Below are 13,408 nucleotides of genomic sequence, written 5' to 3'. Positions count from 1 at the left end.
CTACGTATGTTGATCTCTTCGTATAATCCTTACATAACGCATGTTTGTATTATTATAAAAGTTACACTGTCTTAGTTTGTTTACAAATGCTTTAATTGCCATCTTAACTTTATTGATATAATATTTAAAAAAAACACAATGTATTATGATTTTCATGCATTTTTCTCATACTCTGAAAGGGGTCCTTAAAATGAAATTCCAGTTTCTAGTTTATCTCTCTCTCTCTCTCTCCCTCTCTCTTTCTCTATCTATCTCTTTCTCTCCTATTATCCCTCTCTCCATCTGTCTTTGTATCTGTGTTCGTTTTCTGCAACCCATTTACCCCTCTCTTTCTCTCTTATCTTTTTTTTCTCTCTCCCTCTCTCCATCTTGTCTCTCTCTTCTTCCCTTCCTTCTCTCTTTTCTTTATCTGCTTATGTTTTTTATATTCAAAGAACAAGTTTGTTAATATAAACTTTGACTCCGTTCTATCGCAATCACAAGAGCTGTCTCTTGACAAGGCTCGCCGGTTAGACGTTAATCAGACACGAAATGATTTTTGACATCTATAAACTCGTTCAAAGTACTGTTTATTCAGGGATAACATCACACCATGAACTTTCCAAGATAAGAACAATTAAGAGGTCCAAAGTGATACTATAATTATCCTGTAGAAGTTTTTTTTCCACAAACAATCCAAACATAAAAGAGTATGAGCATGGCTTATCGAAGTGATATTTATTTTGGGTCTATATAAACACGACTTCCACCGATAGGTCCATAAACTTACGGAATAATCATTGATGATAAAGCGTCCCGATAAACCTATAATCATATCTGGGCCTAATCTGAGTTTTATAAATGGACAAATTAATACTAACATGTATCATTTCTTTAGAACCAACGCCTTAAAATCGTTAAGTCGAAAATAATAACATCTCATTTTAATACAGTATTTTGAATTATCGAGATTATAAGGCAGTAAAATCGTATTAATTAAACAGTCTTAAACCAAATCAAAAGCATTAGGTTATGAAAAATTAACAATGAAGGCATAACATTTGTCATACTTAAATTATATATTTCATGAAATACCATATCATTAACATGATTAATGCCAATAATAAAGAAGACACAATGGTTTAAGGCCTGGTACAAAGCTCTCTAAAAAAAAAAAAAAATATCTTCTACAATCCCTTGACCAATATACTTGAGAAGAATCGAGTTACGGATTTTTAAAGACATGGATGGTTGGCCATATTTTGAACCTCGACCGCGGTGAGCACTCGGCCATAGATCTTAACCTCGTCAATCAAGCCATAGAAATACTCGTTACTTTTCCCTGGACCTGCTTGACCAATAGTGACCGGTGTATTGCGTGTTAGAATAGGGCCAGTGCAACAGTTCTGGTTGTTCGCTGTCTGCTGCTGACCATTGAGGTAGTAGAGCAAGGTAGACCCGTCATAGGTCATGGTCACGTGGTTCCAAGTGTTCCGCAAAGCGACAAGATGTATGTAGTCCCAGGTAGTAGACGCAGCGGTTGTAACGACACCACCGCCTAACATTTGACCGCTGTTCTCCCTACCCATTCTGATCTCCCAGCTCCCTGTAGTGTAATACCCATTATTGATGATGCCCTGGTAGTTCCCCCACTCACCGGTTCGCTTGAACCATACACTGACACTGAACTCCGTGCCCCAGGCGAAGTTGGCAAACGACTGGACGCTCATTTTAGAGGCACCGTTAAAGGACGCGGCCTGACCGCATTGGCCAGCCGCGTAAGAAACATCGCCGGTCGTAGTTCCGTCGCGGTTGTTACCGGAGCTGTCAGTAACGTCTCCCTCAAACGGGTAGTAAGCTGGAAGAAAACAAAGAGGAAAATACCAAGGCATCACAACAGGACAATGCTCTTTTTCCGACAAGCAAGTAACAGAAAAACATTCTTATTTTCAAATTTGGGGACCAGGCTGAACGCTAGTATTAAAACTGTCAATTTTGCGAGAGTTCTTCCCAACAAGCTAAAGACAAAGGCTTGGAAATCGCTTGTATGAATATCTACATCTATTAAAAAAAAGCTTTGCATCCTGACTCTCGGACGTCAGAATTGACTGTCGTTTTCTTTGTGCATGGCTTATCTTCAACGAAACGGAGTTAAGTTTTTTTGTCAACTCTGTTCGTTGCTACAGCAGGCAATCAGTGAAAACGAACTCGTTTGACCAAATTATGGAATTGCAAGCATTACTTTTAACAAACAGAACTTTGTTATTCCTGGCTCATTTTTGAGGTGTCATATAAAAGGGCATACATTGAACTTTCTAGAAATGTGATTTTCTTCTTGAAATTCAAATACCGCACGCCAAATGACTTTTTGGTTTCCTCTCGTCAAATTGCTTTTAATCACTCATGCGTGAGATATGAATCACATGAGTTGCATCAAATGAAAGAAGAGGATCTAAGCTTTCTAAATTATGTGTCATTTATTAATTATAATTGTGATTAAGTTATGATAAAACATCGATAGTTCTCGGTTTCGTTTTGTTCTGGGACGCACTGTATATATGTATATATATATATATATATATATATATATATATATATGTGTTTATTTGTTATTATTTCTTTTTGGGGGGGAGGGGGGGGGTCACAATGTCTATTATAAATATTTTCTTCAACTTCATCGTCATTTCCTTTTTATATTCTTCTACCCCATGCGAAAGAATAATAATAATTATATATACATATGCGGAGATCGCTGTATCGCGAGACGAAGGAAGGAAAGAATGAAGGAAAGAATGAAGGAAGGGAGAGGGAGTGTTGATCTAAATTATCCTACCATTCAAATTAAAGCTCTCAGCTTGTCAAACGTACCAACTGTAGTAAAACTCAATTTTTTCAAATTTGAAGGCTAAAGTTGTTTTTTTGGCAATTCCCTAATACATTTCAAGGGGACGCTTCTGTGAGAAGAGTTTGGGCCCTCTATGGTGAAGTGAATTGTGACCCAGACCTGTACCTACAATACTGATGATGTCAGCCTTTTGATAACAAAGGAAGAAAAAAATGGGGGCGGATATTATCAACTCACCAATCAAGCAATCATGAGGGCAAGAAGAGCACGCCATCACCGTTGATATCATAAACATGATCGTCGCTAGGAGGGCTATCAAAGTGTTCATTATCGGCGAACTATAGAATATAGATAAGAAACATTTTCTGACCGTGGTTATTGTAATGCAAAAGACGTAGATGTAGAGTCTGATTGGGGTGTTCTCAATATAATTTAAATTATGAAAGTTAGTAACATTTTGTGAATATTCTTTACCAGTTTAATGATAAAAGTGACCATTTAATTGAAGTATTCGGGATAATTCTGAGGTAGCAGATGTCCTTACTTGCAAAATCTAACTTTTACGAACACTATGGCCCGAATTTACAAAGGAGGTTTGTCGACAAACTTCGGTTTTATTACATCATATGACGCGTTTTGACGCGTTTTTTACAACCTGGTTTGTAAAAAACAAAAGGAGGTTTGTCGAAACAAAAGGAGGTTTGTCGACAAACCTCCTTTGTGAATTAGGGCCTATGAGTTAACAGTCTCACTGTATCGAAATATTTCTGAATATGGTAAAAAGTTTTCCTCGGTAGAAAATTCAAAGCATTGAATTTCTGTATCGTTCAGAGCATAGTGACTGTACAATTTTCAATTGTATGCGCTTTAAGCGTTACTATTATTGACATTTATTATTTGGATTTTGTTTCTTCACGAAATGCATAGATTATAGCCTAATGAAAACAATCAAATACCATTTGTATTGGAAAACAATGATACACAACGAAGCCAAGTTTGCTTACCCCATACTGTAGAACTAATGAGAAGTGGCTCTTGCACGAGATCACTGTAACTGACAAGTGAATTGAATATTGAATATTGAATTGAAATCAGGAACGATACTTTATTTTCTTCTAGTCACGTAAACACCATGTACAGATGACGGTAGGTATATTCAAGGACAGAGGAGGTTAGAATCCGGCACAGGAGAAATTAAAAAGAAATCAATACAAGAATACCAGCACGAATGTCCACTTGACTGGAATCTGATAGAGATTGAGCACTCTTACTTGTTTGAAGTGAAAAGAAGATAATTTCATAAGTCAGCCGTGTCTTTGTACCCGGGCAAGGTCAAATTTTAAAAGCATATATAGACCTAGATACTTCAAGTTGTACAAAAATGGTTTATCAGTATAGAATTTCACGATTAAATACACAAAAAAACTGATCATTGATATAATGGCGGTCGCTCTCTTGAACTACAACATGTACAATTATTGTTAAAGTTTTTCTATTAGCTTAAAATAAATATTACGTATTTATGAAAAAACGATTTATATAAATAATAATACTAATAATGGGTTCTTGTATAGTGCTCATGTCAGTCAGATTTGACCCTCCTGGCGCTCCCAATTATTACCCTGGCTTTAGCATGGCTGCCATACGGCTGCCAAATGATTATTGCTATACTTTTATTTGGTAGAACAATGTGTTTTTTTTGAAAATTCTTATTCTGCTTGGCAAATATTTGCAGCACCGGCCCAGCAAGATTTAAATTGCATGTATTATGTTTATCAATCCATCAACTCAGTGGCTTTTTTCTTTTGTTAAACCCCACATATTACTATTATCATTCAAAATCATGATATATTGGTATATAGTTGTTTAATGGATCCTATTGAAGATTAGCCACTTATAAAACAAGAAATAAACGACAACGACAACTACTTCTACTATATACTACTCCTTCTGCTAATATTTAATATTATCAATCACAACAATAATGATGATAATAGTACTATTAACACTAGTACTACTACTACTACTTTAACAACTCTCTCTCTCTCTCTCTCTCTCTAAGTGCCATATCGTTTGACTTTTGCGATCATGCTGTTCCACAACCCTCGGCTCCTAGCCTTCTGTATTAGTACCACTCCCAGTTCTTTCACTCCTCTCTCTTCCAACAATTTTGCAGACTGTCTATTCAAAGTATCCTCCTTCTTCCCCTACTCCTTCTACCAACAATTTTCCCTGTCAAAGCAATATTCTCTAAGCCTTCTTTACGTGTAATGTGACCCATGAACTTCAACTGCCTAATCAACATCAATTTCCTTTGCACTCCAGCTCGTGTAAGAACTTCCTCATTACTAACTTTGTCAGTCCAGGGGATTTTCATCATTCTTCTTAAAAACCACATTTCGCAACTTTCTAAACGCTTTTTAGTATCAGAGGCTAATGTCCATGTTTCACTACCATACATAAGTACTGGGTAGATGTAACAATTCAATACTCTTATTCTGTTCCTCATACTCATTGTTCAATTTGTCAGAATTTTGCCTAACTTTGAAAATGCAGATTTAGCGAGAGCTATCCTTCTCTTGATCTCTGTCTCACATCTGGCATCCTCGGTGATCATGCTGCCGAGGGAGTTAAATGAGGAGACTTGTTTAATAATCTGTTCTTTCAGTTTCAAGTTACATTTTGGACTGCTCTTCTTGGATACCACCAGGCACTTTGTCTTGGTATACGAATATTATTATTACTACTACTACAACTACTACTACTACTACTACTACTACTACTACTACTACTACTACTACTAGTACTAATACTAATACTACTATTAGTTTTACCGCTGCAACTAAGACCATTTATGACCACTGAGCATGTTATATCAGAAGTCAACATTTTACCCAGCGGTGTATAAGTATTACCATTAAACAACTGCTATTTTCATAGGAAGGCGCTGCTTATTTTGCAAGCAAATAAATTTGGCAATCTTCCACAATTCCTACAGCCTAGAGCAGAACCTATATATGGTAGCTGCTGGATGTGTCGAATAGCGGCTCGAGTACAGAGCCTAATGTAGTCTCATAATGCAGACACTGTTACTCACAACGACTGACAAGGGTTTATGCCTGAAAAACAAGGCTCGGCTCTACTCTACCCTTAACCTTGACCCTCACCCATTATTCTATTCTTATATTATTTATATTTTTGTATATGGTTAGCACACTCACGGAAACGAATGGCAGTGTATAATGAAACTATAATCAATCATAACATTACACATGACAATGTCACGTGGTATCCAATACTTATACAAGTAGTAATAATATACATTACCATAGTACTGACCGGTAATGCATTATCTTCAACATCGTGAAAGTTAAACAATGAATAAATAAAGATCTCAGTTACGCCTTCGTCCACATTATCATTATGTGCTTTAAATGTACAGATTGGCATAATACATTTACGTACACGATTTATGAAATTCGGACCTGCGAACAAATGTTATGCCTTAGTCGGACGTTAATATAGGATTTCTCGGCCAAATTCGCGAGTTTGTCATTCAAATTAATTTGTCTTGCGTTCAAACTCGACGGTTTTAGTGCAGTCGGGTATATTTCGGGTTTATATTCCTTTTTCTAGTTTTCAAATCTATGGAATTTTCGTTAGAATCTACGTATGTTTCATTCAAATTAATGAACAATGTGCTTCTTTCGCTATTTGGTCATTCGATTTGGCGCAACACGATTTTCTGACAACGCGACGGTGTACTTCTAGCATTCTAATTCATTTGTAGCATTCAAATTAGCACTTTGTGCACTTAAATTGATGGTAAATATACATTTCTCGTTTATTACACACTTTTTATAGCTCATTCATTTTCTTTCAAGATTGTTTTTTCATGTGTATTTCATCATATTTCATTTTCTTGCATTTATACACTTATACTTTTTAGATTTATCTGATATTCATCAGCATTTAAGTTTGATTGTTAAGAAGAAAAAAACGACTAGCATCTACGGACCTGATGGTCTCAATATATTTGTAAATGTTAGTGTCAGGAAGTTGTTTGTCTTAATATGTTTCATCATAAATTAATCATAATTTCACCATAATTTCATTATGGAAGAAGGGTACAATATTGTGATTGGGGTAGGGACTAGAGTTAACAATTTTAACATGATTCATTATTTAGCCAAGTCTTTAGCCATCGATCTGCTGGCGGGCAAGTAAACTATGAAACTCTTTAAGAAAAAAAGAGGGGTGTGCTGGGTATAAGAGACGATGTGGTTTACTTTTGTTAAATTCCGAGTCTGTAGTAAAAAGGGGCGATTGGGGGTACCCCACCTTTCCCGGGTATATGCACATGTCCGTGCAGAAATGCCACATCCCTTGAATTCGCCCCTTCTTTACCTTATGTCTGACTACACCCATCTGCATTGTCCTGAAAATAAATAAATGGAATAACAGCTTAGACCCCAATGGCAAATCAGGCATTTTAACTGCATTATTTAAAAACTGTAAAAGTTTGTTGCAATTCTTCCACCTAACATTCCTAACTTGAATGAAAATATTACGAATACGAATGACAGGTGTTAATTTGAATGATAAAAATTACGCTTCGACAAGTGAATATTAATTTGAATGCTAGTTGAGCAGTTTCTTAATTGAATGACAGATCTATTAAACCCTTCGACCAAAATCCTAAATTAAATACAAAACCTGGAAAATTGAATGATAATTGGCATGGCAAAGCCGATCTGCGCTAACTTAAATGCAAAGTAAATGAATTCGAATGACAAACACGCGAATTTGGCCGGGGAATCCTATAACTTGCTTTGAAGAAAGTTAAATGATCGATAATAAGTGTACAATTTTGTTCACGTCACGTCGATGGATGAGGACTATTGCACTACCCTACTTTCACCACCAGATGGCGCTGATGGATTAAAAATTAATCGAAGGTCGGGTGACATCCAAATATAAGTTGCTTCCTGTTGATGTGCAGGGCTGCATACAACTCATTTTTTGTTATTAAACATCTAAATATTGTTCATAGATTTGTAAATAGTTTTAAAAATAATTTTATCAGACATGCTAAGGTCCACCCTAAAAAAATGCTCCAGATCTCATTCATCTTATGACATCATCTATCAATCATTAGTGAGCTAACATGACATCGGTATGTAGCTTCGCCAGAGCTGACCACCTGTTTACAATAGACCATACAATACAAACATAGGAGTTGCTATGTCAGACGTGCTGTAGCATCACCAGGAAAACAAAAATAATGTGGAGGTATTGTATGAACAAATTCTTTTGTGAGCATGTGCTGTGCTGAACCGCATTCAAGAAAGAATTAAGAAAAGTTATCCCACCATTTAAAGTAGAGTCCTCCAACTGTCAAATGAACCGACACTGTTAAACACGTTTCAATTTAAACGACAAAGGTTCACATTTTTACCGTAGACCAGAAGAAGGGGTCAAGTTTGTTTGCGATTTTGCTCTAATATTTCTAACTTAGGGACGCCCCAGTGAGCAGACTTTCGGTCCTCTACGGTGAACCGTGAATTGTGATCCAGACTCGGAACCACAATGCTTCTGTGATGATGTCATCCTTTTGATAAAACAAACAAACAAGATTATAACGAGGCATACAGGTGCGGAATGCTAACAGCTTACCGACCAAGCAATCACGAGGACTTAAAGAACACGCCATCACCGTCGATATCATTAACATGATATTCACTGGAAGGACTATAGTGATCACTACTTTTGGCGAAATGTTAGAATATAGATTATAAACATTTAAGTTTGTGGTTAATGTTTGACAATCCGTTTAACTTAGAATGTTACGAAACTGTAATCGCAGGGCCATAGTGGGTTGTTCTCAATATAATCTGAAATTATATACCTAAACATTTGACAAAAACTATACTTGAACATTTTTAATGTAGTGACATTTTCTTTTAATAAGGTGGGAGTTTTAGCACGAAATACAATTTCAAAATCATTGCATAAACATTGAGCGCAGAGAAAGATTCGAGAGTTTATATGCGCTATACAAATTTATTGTTACCATTGTTGTTATGATGTCGTGTTATTTTTTTTTTGCCACGACATGTATAGTTCATAGCATATGCTGGAGTGAAAACAATCAAATGTCTTCTTTTCTTGGAAAAAGACATACACAACCGAACCAAGTCCTGAAAAATGGCTCTCCCATGAGATGATTGTTGATGACAGGTGTTGTCTTGAGAATGATTAAAGTGATTATTGATTGAAATCCGGACCTAAACTCTATTTTCTTCTAGTCAGGTAAACATCACGTAAGTAGGATGGTAGGTTAACCTAAGGACATACATGAATCGAAAGCCATTGTGGAGTTCAATCCATGCTTCTTGTGTATTCGATCTTGCGTTGTGAATTAATATATTTTCTTCTACATGTATATACATACATAAACATTTTTAATACAGGGTGTGCAAAAATGGACTAAAATACTGCAAATAAAGCAGGGGGAACTTTACAGGTACCAGTTTACACACAAACTCAAGAAACTAATAAACCACACATAAATCTAAGCTTTACCTAGAGATATTTTTTTCATCTCTCTCTCTCTCTGTTTTTATTTGTTCTAATCCCCCATTCACCAGAGCTCTCAGCGGTAGCGCACGATTATGTAAAAGATTCTCAACACATTCAACATTACAACTTTTCTCCTGGATTATTCCTTTCTTGTTCCCAGTCCTCTGTGAGCTGCTTTGTGATCATTATTTTCCACATCATGCCTAGAACATGAAGAAAATAGTTTTTTTTTATAGCGAGGTTCAAGATGAGATGTCATGAGCTTTAAAGAAAAAAAGAGGAGCTATATGTTATGAATATTTGTCAAAACAAATGAATAAACAAGCTTACGTTATCTTTAAACAAAATCATGAAATAACCTTCTCACACGCACTCATGATCTATCAAACTAAAACACTTGTCGAATGACAAGTAATTTGTTATCCGGAGAATTAATCTGATAATGCATACCACTTTCACATGTTCACTTTCTCACTATTTATTTAATTTCAGGAATAATCTTCGATCTACCTACCTTATCATTTCGTCATATGTATGATGAGCATCTTATGCAATTTTGGCATTGGTAGTATCAGTCACAATGGGGGTCCATTCCGCTGCTCTGAAAGGTTACAATTGTCAAGAGAGGAGTTCTCCTATCGCCAAACTATTAATGATTCTAGTGATTTTCCAAATTAAGTCTGTGTGTTCTACCACTTTCGAATTCGCCACCCAGCCTGCTGATGTGAGTGCCAAAGAGGATACATCTGCGTCATTTCAGTGTACCTTACGATCACTGGTTGCCTTTTCTTCTGCAACCTCCTATTGGGTAAACAGTCTTACTGAAACTCTCCACCACAATGACCTGTACAATGTCAGTACAGCGTCGGACATCATCAATCAAAGGATTTCATCCTCCCTTACCATCAACAAGCTTCAAAGACAGATGAGTCATTTGTACAAATGCTGGATAGTTATGACTCTCATAGATCATTCTCAAAATATCATTTTTTCCGAGTTTGCAACGCTTGACGTCTTGTATTTCCTGAAGGACAATGAATAGGACTGCAGGGGTCCATCAAGTGCCGTCGTCCAAGAGGGTGACCAACTGTCTATCGAATGTGAAAGTGTACAAACCAACCCCCAATCTGCTCTGAGATGGCAAAGACCAGATATTTTCTCTTCCTTTTCACAAACAGGATTGATATTGTTTGGGAATATTATAGTAACTACATTGATTCACAATTATGTATTGATTTGCATTGCAGAGAGTGATGTTTTTCCAGGACAACAAGCTACTTGCTCTCTCGGTCCATTTAAAGTGATCCATCCTCCGGTCGTAGAGATCATTCCATATCAGGCTTAGATGACATGGCCATTGGTCGCTAAAATGACGCTCTAATAAATTGCTAACGGACGAGAGAGCAAATGATTAGGAGGCCAGGAATTGTTGTCTGCAATATCAGGTTTTTCCAATATAATGAACTTCATTCAGAACAACTTGCGGCATGTAAATTGTCTGATATAGAGGCTCGGTGTAAAAATGTCAGAGGAAAAAATGTCAGAGGTAAAAATGTCAGAGGTAAAAATGTCAGAGGAAAAAATGTCAGAGGTAAAAACGTCAGAGGAAAAAATGTCAGAGGTAAAAATGTCAGAGGTAAAAATGTCAGAGGTAAAAATGTCAGAGGTAAAAATGTCAGAGGTAAAAATGTCAGAGGAAAAAATGTCAGAGGTAAAAATGTCAGAGGAAAAAATGTCAGAGGTAAAAATGTCAGAGGTAAAAATGTCAGAGGTAAAAATGTCAGAGGTAAAAATGTTAGAGGTAAAAATGTCAGAGGAAAAAATGTCAGAGGAAAAAATGTCAGAGGTAAAAATGTCAGAGGTAAAAATGTCAGAGGTAAAAATGTCAGAGGTAATTTTTTTTTTTTTTTAAGCATGTTACAGGTTGAATATTGGTAATGTTTGTATATTAGGCTTATCGAAAAGTTATCACGAAGGATTCTCTGCAGTCATTAATTTCAGCGCTGCTTTATTTTCTTCTTTCTGTAACTTCTTTCTGCCCGAATTTGTGACTTTTTGCCTGATTATTGCCGAGAGGAGACGGGGGGGGGGGGGGTGTATCCTTCTTTTGGGGGCATAGTGACCCGGCTGCCTCCCCCTCATTTGCCTTTGTCTAAGCAAGTGATAGTGGTACACTGAGCAAACTTTTGGGAAAAAAGAATGTCTAAAATCGAGTAGTTTGGCCATGAATAATTATAGGCCGAGTTGTGGCTCGATGGTGTAATCATTAAATTTAAAAAAAGTCATTACAGCCCCCCCCCCCCCAAACAAAAAAAAGAGGTTAAGATATCACGCTGTGAGTCCTCCGCCCCCACCCTCAGCCTCCACTTCACCGTCCCTTCTGAAGATTGATGGACATTTTAAAACGTGTCAATGACTACTATAAAATTTAATTTCCTACAAATGCATATTTCCAACAATTTCACTTTCTTGTGGGCTTGATACTTTGATACCTTGATACAAAGCAGAAAGCCGCACATGTTACATCTAATGCTAACCGCACCATCACATTCCAGAGAAGCGCGCGCTTTGCAAAGAGTTGATCGTTGATCACTATTGCGGTATAAATAGTCTGGGAGAACATCATAGTCTGATACAAAGCAGAAAGCCGCCAATGTTACATCAAATGCTAACCGCACCATCACATTCCAGATAAGCGCGCGCTCTGCAGAGGTTCTGTTTAAGCTACATCGTTCTATAATTATTTGCTGTGAGAGATCAAACTCTGAAATTGACAAATATTTATTCATGAGTAAAATATCAGAAACATAGTTTTACTGTACACATTTATTGCATCATGATCAAGGGCGTCAATCCAAGTTTGAGCATGGGGGGGGGGGGGGATACAATTACATGTCACCTTTACAGTTTCTTTCACAATTATACCATGTTATGTTGCTACACTCACACTCTCTCTCTAGTTATTCTGTTTCACGGCATGTACTTTCATTGGTGACCGGTTCATTTCTTGTCTTTTTATCTTTGACGTTTCATTAAATTATTAGAAAAAGAAGCCGATTCATTGTAGCGTTGTCGACTCTTAATCCTTGTTTAAATTCAGTTCCCCCCCCCCCTCCCGCGCAAAGCGAGGAAGCTTTGACGTTTCATTAAATTATTAAAAAAAGAAGACGATTCGTTGTACCGTTCTCGACTCTTAATCCTTGTTTGAATTCAGTTTCCCCCTCCCGCGCGTAGCGCGGAAGCTGTGACGTTTCATTTAATTATTAGAGAAAGAAGACGATTTGTTGTACTGTTCTCGACTCTTAATCCCTGTTTCATTAAAGTTTTAGAGAAAGAAGACGTTTAGTAGTACCGTTCTTGACTATTAATCCTTGTTTGAATTCAGCCCCCCCCCACCTTCCCGCGCGGAAGCTCTGACGTTACATTAAATTATTAAAGAATTTCTTTTCTGACAAAACACGGGGGGGGGGACATTTTACCACCTGAAAATTAGTGGGGGGACGTATCCCCCGTCCCCCCCCCCCCCGATACGTCCCCCCCCCCCCCAGGATTGACGCCCTTGATCATGATACTGCTTGTATACATGATAATATTGTTTGAAGGATATTTGGTGCAGGATTTATAAAAGGTGTGCTGGCATGCACTGTATACGACAGTTTCCAGCAGGTACATATTCGTACAAGTCTACACATTAAACAAAATGCATCATGAATTTGGCAGAACAAAAACAGTTGAGGGGCTTATGCTGTATTTCTCCCACGTTTCTTAATCACAAACATGATTTTTTTAAATATAAAGTTACGCAGTGTTATGGTCGAGACTCGAAAGCACATGACAAAATACCTGGGTAGATATGTCACAACGTTTACCACTTGTAGGCCTACTATCTGACATTCTTCAAGCGAAGCTTTGACATTGTTTGTTAAACTTTTGTAATAAAGTAATGATGAGGGGGACAAAACATCCGTGTCTTTTTATTAATGTTTTCTTGTCATAACAGTC

At 37.0% G+C, this 13,408-nt stretch overlaps 1 protein-coding gene across 1 annotated transcript; it reads right to left on the bottom strand.

The window, feature by feature from the left end:
* Positions 1-552: 552 nt before the first annotated feature.
* LOC100892226 lies at positions 553-3,933 on the bottom strand. Its single transcript, XM_030995184.1, has 3 exons — positions 3,829-3,933; positions 3,062-3,162; positions 553-1,837 (listed from the first exon to the last, which is right to left on the bottom strand). Exons 1-3 carry the CDS (start codon positions 3,831-3,833, stop codon positions 1,215-1,217), a joined length of 729 nt encoding a protein of 242 aa, XP_030851044.1. The 5' UTR covers positions 3,834-3,933; the 3' UTR covers positions 553-1,214.
* Between the last annotated feature and the right edge of the window lie 9,475 nt (positions 3,934-13,408).

This window comes from Strongylocentrotus purpuratus, unplaced genomic scaffold (genome assembly GCF_000002235.5).
Source record: "Strongylocentrotus purpuratus isolate Spur 01 unplaced genomic scaffold, Spur_5.0 spur5_scaffold_21, whole genome shotgun sequence".
In the NCBI taxonomy this organism is placed as follows: Eukaryota; Metazoa; Echinodermata; class Echinoidea; order Camarodonta; family Strongylocentrotidae; genus Strongylocentrotus; species Strongylocentrotus purpuratus.
Note: the sequence above shows the minus strand (reverse complement) of the source record. Positions and strands in the feature narration are given on the sequence as shown.

Bases quoted from the DNA above. Each gene is read 5' to 3' on its own strand.
- LOC100892226 (XM_030995184.1), bottom strand. The intron at 1,838-3,061 runs GTGAGTTGATAA...GTTTTCTTCCAG, and splicing joins CCCTCATGATTGCTTGATTG to CTTACTACCCGTTTGAGGGA.